This window comes from Rhinolophus hipposideros (genome assembly GCF_964194185.1).
Source record: "Rhinolophus hipposideros genome assembly, chromosome: 19".
NCBI lineage: Eukaryota > Metazoa > Chordata > Mammalia > Chiroptera > Rhinolophidae > Rhinolophus > Rhinolophus hipposideros.
In genome coordinates, this window is record NC_138065.1 from 28,004,737 (window position 1) to 28,016,901 (window position 12,165).

General features: G+C 43.9%; 1 protein-coding gene across 5 annotated transcripts in view; it reads right to left on the reverse strand.

The window, feature by feature from the left end:
• Window positions 1-1,907: 1,907 nt before the first annotated feature.
• Window positions 1,908-12,165, reverse strand: part of KCNJ10 (potassium inwardly rectifying channel subfamily J member 10) — a 31,328-nt gene continuing 21,070 nt past the window's right edge. The window contains exons 2-4 of one of the 5 annotated variants that reach the window (XM_081026331.1): window positions 8,599-8,705; window positions 7,234-7,429; window positions 1,908-6,150 (exon numbers count right to left, since the gene is read on the reverse strand). In XM_081026331.1, coding sequence (XP_080882457.1) covers window positions 5,011-6,150; window positions 7,234-7,365 — 1,272 coding nt within the window. In that variant the 5' untranslated portion in view covers window positions 7,366-7,429; window positions 8,599-8,705 and the 3' untranslated portion in view covers window positions 1,908-5,010. The other 4 variants (XM_081026332.1, XM_081026330.1, XM_081026333.1 and 1 more) reach the window with 4 other exon arrangements.

Sequence of the window (12,165 nt, forward strand, 5' to 3'; positions counted from 1 at the left end):
TTGTCCGGCTAGGTCTTATTTTCGGAGAAACACGGTAGTAAGAGTTAACAATGTTGGGGATTGGCAAGCCATAGGGAGAGTTCCACAGAAGAATAGCAGGTGCAAAGCCCAATAAGACTCTATGTCCCTTTATGGAATGTATCATGTCCTCTATTTTTTTGTTATGTAAATGGTACTTTCCACCTAACAGGAACTCAGTATTTGCTCATTTTTCTTGACTCTTATGTCAAATGTGTTCAAATCAGAGCTCTTAGATTGATACCATTCCCTCTCTAGTGTCTGTTCCTATAAAATGTTTTCCAAAGAGATCTCACTCTGGAACATGTTAATGGTATATCTGGCCTTTAGTGTATGGTACTTGTCATTTTATCTTGTTTTCCTTACAAATTTATAAGTTTCTTCAAACTTTAAGAGACTACATATTTCATGTATCATTTATATTGTACGCCTTATGACTCACCCCTAAACTAGTGCTTCCCAAATATTGTAGATAAGTATTTATTGACGATGATAAGAGCCCCAATTCCCCACCACCACCACCCCCATCCTTCCATTTCTGAGGAACAAGAGTCAGTGACTGTGGCATCTATTGCTCCTCATCAGAGAGAATTCAGGGCTAGACAACCATGCCTTTTCCAGGCTAATGACATAAATGAGTTAAAAAGAAATCCATTTCTTTGAGAGTTAGGAGAAGAAGTGCCCAACAATTAAATGAGTAGGCTTACAGAGCCTTGAGGATATATAAAGAATGTCTACGTGATAGCATGGAAGGAAAATTGGGTGCATGGTCACTGGCCAAAAGGGATCTAAAGACATCATACGTGCCAAAAGGGATCCAATGCCTGGGATCCAAAGCAACTTGACTTTCCTGGATTAAGCTGAGCCAATTTTTGGATTTCTGGGTCTTTGAAAAAATATATATATTGTCCTTTTAAAACTGAGTTTGAAAGGTATTTGCTAAAAGATCCTAAAGTTAATGCAGGTAGGTGCGGAAAAGGAGTAGAGGGAGTAGATAATAACAATGAAGGGAAACCTGGTCACATGATCAGTTCTTCCAGCACAGCCTAATTTAGCCTCCTTTCCCATAGGTAAGCTTGTAAGTTCAAGCCTTGGTTTGGAGTTCTAAAAGAAGCTAGAGTGAAGAACAGAGATTCGTCCATTTTGTTTAGTAGCTTGTTCTGAATTGACAAAAACAAAAAAATCTCACACATCTTTTTCCAAGGTAAATTTGACCTGGTTTAGTCTTTAATGCAATGAATGGGAAAACTATCCCTAGATACTTTTGCCTTAGTAGAGTTGGCCATTACTGAACCTGGAGGCCCTTGATAACTTTACAGCAAAGTTAGTGTGTTATTTTACAAATAAACTAGGTTAACTAGCAGGAGTAAAGGACCAGGTTAGCAGCCCTGGGGAGGGGGCAGTGTCCCTGGCTTGTAGCAATAGTAAAACTGGCTTCTTTTCTCCTCTAAGGCCTCATAGGGAAATTCCTGGATGGTCTTACTAGCTGACAGAGGTTGGGGGAGTAGTGAAGCAAGAGCAGGGATTTCAGAAGCCTCTTCTGTATCTGCACCATCCGCTAGGGCAGCTGATAGCCCCATTTTTCATACAGAAGCATCAAAGCCAAAGCACCATGCCTCATGCCCAAATGCCAGGATTGGGATTCCCCTAGCATAGACAGCATTCTCTTTGGGCTGCTTTCAGCCTCACAGAGGGCTGGGCCTCTGCCTTGGGAGTTATCTTGGGCCCAACACCTCTTTCATCCTGGCCTTTGAATTCTAGGGTTGAAGCTCCCCTTCAGTGCCTCCACACAACAAAGTGTTCAGGTTCTCAGTTGAATAGCCATCGCTTCCAGGGGCTGGAAGCTGCAGTTGCCCCCACCCTTGTGGAAGAAGGGAAATACAGTGTACTTCAAGAGAGGGAAATAGAAGGGTGCTTTTATTTAAAATTTTTTAAAAGTACTACAGTGACAAGACATTTCTGGGGATGGGAACACAGCATAAATAGGGATTTTCCTAGATTTCCAAGGGTGGAGTATCTCCCTTTTCTTCCTGTCTCCCATCTTCCTGGTCCTATCAGCAGCACAGGATTTATCGGAAGTCTCAATGGATGCCTGTTTATTTCTGAAGAGAAGCTTCCACCACTCACTTTCCTATTATCAAAACTGAAAGCCTTTATCAGGTATCTCACTTCCATATTGAAACCAGGATTACTTGTTGTAAGTTTGGAAATACGGGGAGTCCTACCCCAAAACCACAGCACGATATCTGCCCCAATGCCGAGATCTCTGAACACTTCCTTTCTGTACATTCAGTATATTTGGTCCTATATACATCTATATACATCCCTGGATGGATGGATGGATGGATGGATGGATGGATGGATGGATGGATCTCTGTATCTATAGGTATAGATATAATCTGTTTCTTCTTAGATAAACCTTTCATATGTACCATATCTTAATTCCCCAAGCTTCCACCTACTCTTGTTTGCTAGCTCAAGTAAGACTCAAGGGTATCATCGATTTCACTAGATTTCTCAGTAGCACCCTTTCTCATCTTTTGTTTTGCCCTCATCAGTTGTTTAGCCTATTCTCTGAAATCTCCCTCCTGAACATTTGTGCCTAGTGCTTCTGACATGCCAGGTCCATGTTAGTGTGGTAAGGGACCCTGTTTTTTACCAGACCTGGCTGCTTCTAAAGCCTATTCGATAGCCTGAAAGAGGACTTCAGAGAAGATGAGGTCTGTAGTCTAAAAAGCCATTTAGGGTTGACAGTGAGGGACGGGGCTTATGGGAAAATAAGCCAGATTGAAGTGAAAGGACAGTATGATTTAAAGTGCAACTTAGAGTAAAGTCTGGAATCATGGAGGAGAATCAAAAAAGGTAAGTCAGAAAATGTTCTCATTTTGTTATCCAAGAATGTGAGGAGAATCTGAATAGACATCAGGGGGTGGGAAGAGAGTAATTCCCTCAGAAGGGAAGCAGCTGTGTGTAGAAGAAACTAGGAGGATAACTTGCTAATGGATAAATGACATACACAAATACTGCAATACTTTTTACCCTTACACATTGAAAGAAATCAGGTAACTTTAATGTTGAATAAAGTTGAGGGTCCAGAAGCTGGCTCTTTGCCTTCTGTTCTCTGTTTAAGATTTTCAAGTTTTTCTGGTTCTTGCTTTCCTAAGTACTAGAGAGTAATGGTGGGGTTTACAATAAGTGGAGAATAAGGGTCTTCATTTTCAAGGTATAATTAGAGTTCAAGGAGAGATCAATATAAGACGATCTTGTACAGTTGTAGGTAGTAAGTGGTAACCATGGTTCCAGCCTTAAAATTTTGTTTCTCTGCAAGGCTCTGCACACAGATGCATGTACACATTCTATATAAGTGTGTGGCTTGTAACAATTGGCTGAGTCCACCTTAAATAAACTGCCACTTGATTCATACAAAGACTGTCTGCTGAACCACTTTGGGGTGTGGTGGTGGGAGTTCCTTGGTATCTAAATGAGACCAGGAAGCACTCTTGGGATTTAGGGCTTTTGAGAAGGTTCTGGTGCCCATACCTCTCCTGACCCCTAACACAGTCCCTGCCAGGGAACAAGGAATGGCCTGAGTCTGATCTCTTAAAGTATGCCTTTTAACTTGCCTGAAACTGGCCTCATGGCAAAGGAGAGTAGAGATGAGACTGATATTCATTTTATACTAAGTCTCAGGAATCGCTGAGGGAGACCATGGTTAATTAATCAGGAGGTATAATTTCCTTCCCTCCCAACATTGCCTAATGAAACAGCTGGCACTTTTCAGAGGGCACTGGGAGGGGTAACAAGGAGAATAGTGTTTGCCAGCCACAGAGTTCTGCCTCTGCCCAAACCTTAACAAAGCATCGCCAATTCCCACAGGCTCTATGTACAGCAGTCCAGAAATCTGATAAATTATTCATCCCACTTGGTGGGGTTGATGTAACTTTCCTGGGAACTTTGTGCCCTGTGAGTCTAGTTTTAGTTGAACAGTGTTAACAAAGGGAGGCCCTTGGATTTCCTCTCCCGCGCCCACCCCCGCCTTCCTCTGAAGTTTTGGGGTTAAGGGAAGAGTGGGCTGGGCAGAAAAGAAGAGAGGCCAGGGGCAGTGTAATCTGGAACACCATTTTCAAACTTTTTCATGGGGTCTAGGCAGTGGAATTTTTCCAGGGGAACATATTAACGAGGGTCGTCCCATTCAGTGGACACAGGGAAACCAATCCTCCAAGGGCAGCCTGGAGGATAGGTTCATGGGTTTGAACAACAGCTCTGCATTGGTCACTCCATACTGAAGAGTTCAGAATCCAGGATGGGTGCAGGTGTGGTGGTTGTGACTATAGGTTTTCTATTTCCTTGGTCAACCCGATTCTCTGAGAGCAGAGGCATCGATGAGAGAACTGGATATGCTAAGAGAGGGTTCACTTTCAAAACTAGAAAGAGGAAAATAGTGGAGACCAAGGACCTAGGTTATAGTCAGGAGTTGCTAACAGAAACTCACCATGAAAAACCCTGACTTCTTTGAATAGGGGTTGGTAGAGACCCCAAAGATAAATTGATCCCAGATTCCTATATTTCTGAGGGCACAGACCCCAAAGGGACCATCAGAGAGTCTGGCCTTAGGGAACTTGCTAGGTGGAAAGTTAGAGAGGGAGGGGACTCTAGCCTCAAGTCACCAAACTTTCTCGTGGTGGCGGGAGGTAGAGGGGAGTCTATCCATCCGACTGCATGGTCTTCCTAATATGAGTCTCCAAGCATTGCTGAGGCCTCTAAGCCACTTCAGTCTAATCTTCCCTCCCCTTTCCCTATCCTGGCTTAAGGGAGGTATGTAAAATACGGTAAAAGTGGGGTGAGGTGACTACCCACAGACCACTGGCTTAAAGGAAAGGGAATAGGGAGTAGGTGTTTCCAGAACTCTCCAGTAAGCCAGGGTAATATTCTCACCCAGGGTGCCAAAAAAAGAAATGAAACCAGAGGGATAAGGAGGTGGAAACCAAGCTGTCAGACATTGCTGATGCGCACACTAAGGGCACTGCCCTCCTTCTCAGCTTGTTCCCTTAATGACTCCTCTAGCTTGAGCTTTTCAGGGTCTCCATAGCGTAGAGTGCTGTCACGAAGGCCACTAGGAGGGGCCACTTTCACAACTTGGTCAAAAAGACTGAAGTCAGCTATGTATTTGCCACTGGCTGACAGCGAGATGGCAGGTGTGAACTCATAGCCCCAAAGGATCTCCTCTGGCAGGTAAGAGGTGCGCACTTGGCAGGTGGCACTGGTAGATTCCACTGTCCCACTTAGGATTAGCACCAGCTCAAAGTCACCCTCACCACTGCGAAGGGGAAGGTCTTTCAAGGGACTGGTGTCATCTACCACATGGTAGAAGGTAAGGGGTAGAATAAGGAAGGGGCTGTCAGAGGCCGTGTCTACTTGGAAAGTCACATTGACCTGGTTGAGCCGAATGTTCTCGCCCTCCTTGGTCTGGTGGGTCTGAAGCAGTTTGCCTGTCACCTGGCAGCCAATGAGGAGGCTCTTACGCATATTGGCGACTCGGATCATAAGGCAGGGCTTCCCATTGTGGGAAGCTATGACTGCATGCTGGCTAAAACGGATAGTCTCAGCCCGCTTCTTGGGCCGAGCAATCTTTGCCAGGAAGGTACCTGTGATGAAGATTTCCAGGATGGTGGTGAGCACCAGCTGGGCAATCAGAAGCACAATGGCCAGTGGGCACTCTTCACTGATGTAACGGAAGCCATAGCCAATGGTGGTCTGGGATTCAAGGGAGAAGAGGAAGGCCCCAGTGAGTGTGTGCACCTGTACCACACAGGGAGTATGGTTGGCTGGGAGGCCCAGCTCCAGCAGGTCCCCATGGGCTACAGCTACCAGATACCACACCACACCAAAGAGGAACCAGGTGCCTGCAAAAGTGGCAGAGAAGAGCAGAAGCTTGTAGCGCCACTGCATGTCAATGAAGGTTGTCCACAGGTCCTTGAGGTAGAGGAAGCGCTTGTCAGCAATGTGCTCCATTTTCACATTGCTGCGACCATCTTTTGTCAGGACTCTCCGCCGTCGTATCCCTGGGCCCATTAGGGGCCGGCTTTCTGTCTGAGTGGTTTGACTGTAATATACCTTGGCAACTGATGTCATCTGGAGGGAGCAAGACAGTATAATGGAGGTTATTGCAGGAATTCAGCCAACTCCCAGCCATCACCCCATGGGAAGGAAGAAATAACATTCATTTTAGTACCACTGATTTGTTCTTTTATTAGCAAATATTTCTTGAGCACTTGCGATATGCCAGGCACTGTGCAAGATGCTGGTTAGTCAAAGATGAAAATAACATCATCCTTGCTGTCCAGGAACTCGCAGCCTAGTGAGAAAGACATGTGTTCAATGAGCAAATGATTGCAATACCATCTATTAGGTATTTGTAATTCTTAGGAGAGGCAGAGAAGAAAGAGTAATAAGTTCACAGTTTCTTGAATGTAGGGCCAGAGTAAAGAGAGCTCTACTGGTCTCCATTTACCACAAAACCAATTCTGTGACTATCTCTAATTCTAAAATAAGACCCCTTCTCACCCTCATGAATGGCATCAGCAAGAAAGACTACCCTGTTGAGATCCTTCCAGGCTAACCCTGCTTAATACAAACATACCCTTAATTTATCCATTCTTTCCCCTAGCCCCAAGTCTATACTCGTTGATGATACTAAGATATTCATCTGGCTTAGAAAATAGCATAAACTGGCCATTCTTCTACCCTTCAAGATGTTCTCTAAGCACCCAGCCCATATCACTATGTATTAGTATCATCATCATCATCATCATCAATTTGCATCATCTCGGGAACTTCGGTCTGGGTTAGGGTCTGGGGTGGTATTAGGAAGAGCAACAGACAGGACAAAAAGAGCAAGAAGAAATAAGCAATGGTGGTGGAGAAGCAACATGCTGAAGCTTCCTGGCAGCACTGGAATATTTTCCCAGGGACTGGGAGAAATGCCAGGTTGGAGGTGGCAAAACTGTCCTGATTGAGTGAAGTAGGAGGATTAGGAGTATATGTTAGTTAGTGGCTATGTCTGCACAAGCTTAAATTCAGGATTGCTATTTGTCCTGATAGTAGAAAGTGGAACAAGACTCTGAAATGGGAGACAGCTCACTTAATACAAGGTGCTTGGCACCCCTGCCCAAAGAGTAACTTGTAGTTTTCCAGTAGAGAAATAATTTTAATCACTTGAGCTCTTTGACTCTGGATCTGATGGCCAGATCTTCTGGGAACGAGCGGGGTGATCTCTGGGGAGTTTGGTCCTTGGAGAACAGAGAGGCTCATCACATTCTCCCTTCTGAGAAGTCTGAGCCATTGCATTTTATCATTTTTCTTCACACTGCCTCCAACTCTGTCTTCTCCATGGCCTTACACCTGGAAAACACTAAATAATTTGGGTCCATTCATATACCCACCCAAGTAAGCACTAAGTTGGAGATCAACAATGGATGAGACAGAATGTTTAGAGTTAATCAGGAGCCCATTTTACCAGCCCCCACCCACTTGGAACTTTTGCCTGAGTGAGACTACTCAGCCAGACCTGGATACCACCTACTTCCCAATATCCTTAGCTACTTTGGAGTGAAAGGAAAGCTCTGTAATTATGAAGTTTGAAGATTTATTTAGATCCCAAGTAAAGCCCATTCAGTACTCTGTAGTAATAGTAATATTAAGGAACAACCACTATAATGCCTGCATTTATATACCATTTCAAAGTTCACACATTCACATGCCTTCTCATTTGATCCTCAAACTTGAAAGATGTGAAACCTGTATAAGAGATTTTGAGGCATTGTTAGAGAACAGAGGAAGTGCTGGAAAGTTGTGAATGAGTGAACATAATTTTCAATAAGAAAAATCAGATACGTTTCACAAACTACAGACAAACAAGTGAGCTATTGATCCTAGGCAAGATTCTAGAATGGAACAGTAAGATTGTAAGTATGTGGGCAGAGTGGGGGAAAGGTATTTAGCAGTAGGACCCAGCATGGGGTTAATAAGAATAAGTCACATCAAACTAACCTAATTTCCTTAAATGTCAAGGTTACCAAATTGACATATCAGAGAAATGCAATAGATATAGCATATCTAAGCAAGAGTTTTGACAAGATCTCTCATTATGTCCTTGGGGATATGTCAGAGAAAAATAAACAGAATGCTACTCTAATTAAAAATAAAAATAGAAAAACAATGGTACTGGTGAGCGGGTTGTGATAGCCTGGAATCAGTTTTTTAGTGATGTACCAGAGAGCTTTATCTTTGGCCTTTTCCTATTCGAAGTTCTTAACACTAATTTTATTCAAAATTATAGAACGCATGGCCATCAATTATGTGAATGACACAAATGAGATAAATCACAAATGCAAGGTTGGGGGCAGAATTAGGATCCAAAAGGGGACAGATGAGTGGGCCAAATCTAACAAAAAGGATAAATGTTGGGTTATGTGTTTGGGTCTAAAAATTACCTGAGTATGTTCTGGATTGCAAAGATGTGATTTAGTAAGCAGAACTATGAAAATAAATTTTAGCAGAAAATAATCATGTATGACTTACCTATGTGTTTTGGTTGCCAAAAAAGCAATGCAATCTTAGGTTACTTTAGTTGAATTAAAGTAGAATAAGGAAGTAGATGATTCTGCTCTGCTCTGTTCATCTCATACCTGCAGTATTGAGTAGCAAGGAGAAATGAGGATATGAAAGGATTTACAACCAGATCGTATAAGAAATTGTTGAAGGATATGGAGTTTAGTTGGGAAAAGGGATTTGAGGGATGTGATGGCTGTGTGCAAATATTTGGTTTGAAGGCCTGTCAAGTGAACGGGTTTAAATTTTTCTTTGCACTCCAAGAGGAGCAACCAGGTTCAATGAGTTCAAACTACACAGGAAAACATTCCATATTCATATGACAAAGAACACTGTAACAACTGGGACATTCAAATGTAGAAAGACCTTCTCGAAAGGTAGCGAGTACTCTGTCCCCTGAGGTATTCAAGTACAGGTTAGACAAGCACTTTGTAGATATTCTCTAGAGGAGAGTAAAGCTTTGGATGGTAGATTGAAAGATTGTCTTTAAGCTTCCACCTACACTCATGGGGATCAAGATGCCTGCCTCCTCCTCCCAATCCCTACCGCTGCATTTCCTATGGTAACGTTCAGGGGTTCTTCACCAAAGTCCTGACTTTGTCTGTGTTGAGCAGAGATTCTGCATATTTGAGGAAATGGAAGCTCAAGAAAAGCTTTGCTTATCATTCCCAAAACAATAGTCTTTGATTATAGATCACTTTATAGTTTATAAAATATGTAATTTGACCCACACACCATGAGGTAAGTAGGAAAGGCATCATTAGAAACTAAGGCTCAGACAGATTTTCCCCAAGTAGATCAGTGATAGAGTTGGTCTTCCGACTCCTGGTCAAGAGCTTTGTCATTGTAGCAACTGCTTCTGTGCTCCTCAGGTTGATTCTCATGGATCTCATATTCTCAGGAGGTATAATACCTCTGTGGTACTCTGTATGGAGGATCATGGCTGTGACAGAGAAGACAGAGCCTGGAGCTTCTAGAGCCCAATGTTAAGGCTACGGACATAGCACTGGAGATTTTGGCTACTGGCTAAAACTCTGTTGTGATTAAAGCCTCCAGCTGTGTGTGTTGTCAGCCTTTAGATCTGCCTCCTCCAGCTGTTATCTGCTGCTCCCAGCTGTTATGCCACCATCCACAGCCAAACAGCTCTGTTCTCCGTGGTGGTGAGAATCAGAAGTGGATAAACAATCAGATACACTCCACCCACAGTTGTCCAGGCCCCTGGGAAGGGAACAGGCCAAAGCTCTGGAAATGGTAGTTACTGCCCCACCTGAAACACATACTCTTTCCTCTAGAGGGTGCTGTTTCCCAAAAACAGTCGCAGTTAGATTCAAGGGACAGGATCTGAAGAATTCTGAAAACTTCTGAGGAGTGAAAACAGAAACAAAGACAATCACCTTCTTTCTCCTCTAAAAATTGAACTAATGATTCTTTCTCTGAAACAAAGGCCACTCATACCTACAGTGATGTCCAGCATGTTCCCTCAGCAAATACCATTCCCACCTACTGCTTCATGCCTGTCAATCAACCAACCCTGAGTTGCTTTCTTTACCTGTGAGCTCATGAGTCATTTATTCTTCAGAATGAATGGATTTATCAGAGCCTTTCTTTTTTTTTTTTTTCTTTTCTTTTTTTAAAAGATTTTATTGGGGAAGGGGAACAGGACTTTATTGGGGAACATCCAGGACTTTTTTTTTTCCCAAGTCAAGTTGTTCTCCTTTCAATCTTAGTTGTTTCAGCTTCAAGTTGTTGTCCTTTCAATTGTAGTTGTGGAGGGTGCAGCTCAGCTCCAGGTCCAGTTGCCGCTGCTAATTGCAGGGGGCGCAGCCCACCATCCCTTGCAGGAGTCGATCTGGCAACTTGTGGTTGAGAGGACACGCTCCAACCAACTGAGCCATCTGGGAGCTCAGTGGCAGCTCAGCTCAAGGTACCCTGTTTAATCTTAGTTGCAGGGGCAGAGCCCACCATCCCTTGCAGGACTCCAGGAGTTGAACTGGCAGCCTTGTGGTTGAGAGCCCACCGGCCCATGTGGGAATCTAATCGGCAGCCTTTGGAATTAGGAGCATGGAGCTCTAACCGCCTGAGCCACCAGGCCGGCCCCTATCAGAGCCTTTCTTGAGTATAGGACTTCTCTGGACTATGACCATTGCTCTGGTGCCTCTCGTGACTCAAATTGATCCATGGCTCCCTGTTGCTTTTAGGATAAGCTGCAAACCTCTGAGCACAGAATTCGAGACCCTTCTTGATTTGGTCTCTGCCTACTTCTTGGCTCTACTCTTACCACTCTTCTACATGAATTCTGGACTTCAACCCTGTAAAGAGCCTCACTGTTTCATTCTTTCTACCTTTGGACATGCTTTCACATTGCCCCACTCCATGCCTATTTGATGACTTCCTACTTATCTATCTTCTCGTTCTACCCCAGCATGGTTTACTAAGCATGGACTTGTATACATCCTATTTTAAAACATCATTGTGGGGGCAGCCAGATGGCTCAGTTGGTTAGACTGCGAGCTCTGAACAACAGGGTTGCCAGTTCAATTCCCACATTGGCCAGTGAGCTGCACCCCCCACAACTAGATTGAAGACAATGAGCTGCCGCTGAGCTCCCAGAGGGTCGGCTGGATGGCTCAGTTGGTTAGAGTGCGAGTTCCCAACAACAAGGTTGCTGGTTCAATTCCCACATGGGATAGTGGACTGCGCCCCCTGCAACTAAAGATTGAAAACGGCAACTGGACTTGGAACTGAGCTGCATACTCCACAGCTAGATTGAAGAACAATGACTTGGGACTTGGACCTGATGGGCTTGGAGCTGATGGGCCCTGGAGAAACACACTGTTCCCCAATATTCCCCAATAAAATTAAAAAATCAAACATTCTTTTAAAAAATGGAATGTACAAATTTAATTTAACATTTAAAAAAATCATTGTGCTTTGCAATGGTTTGTTACCATTGTTTGCCACCTGTGAGTTCTTAATTTAAGGTCACAGTTTTTAAGGTCACAATTTGTTCACCTGTTTCCCTAGTACCCAGCAGTTTGTTAAGAAAAAAATAAGTAAAGAAATGACTGAAAGCCTGTTCTGGACAGGCAGAGTCCCGAGTGAGGGCTGCAGCTTTGGTCTATTTCACAGGAGATGCTGAGTTTATGGAGACCTTCAGGTGGTGCCATGGCAGGTTGGGAAGAACCCAAGTTTACACAGGCTCCACTAAAGCTGCAAATGTTTACAAATCCTTTTTTCAAAAGGAGGGAGAAAGCAAGCCCCAAGGCATCAGGCCCAGGTCTCCTCTAGGTCAGCTGTTCCCTTTGCAGGCTGGATGGAGAAAGAGAATGAGCCTTGTAAATTGCTGTGGTTATTGGAGTGGACTATGTCAAATTTAAGTGTCTAGAAAAGAAGCTTCAACCTCCTCCTATGGGCAATGGTGGAGAGGGTAGGGAAGAGCTGTGCACCTTCTCCTGTCAGGTTAGAGGGGCAGCAGTGTGAACCTGAGCCAAGCACTTTGTTTTCTCTGTGGCAAAAGCAACTTGACTGAAAGGAGTT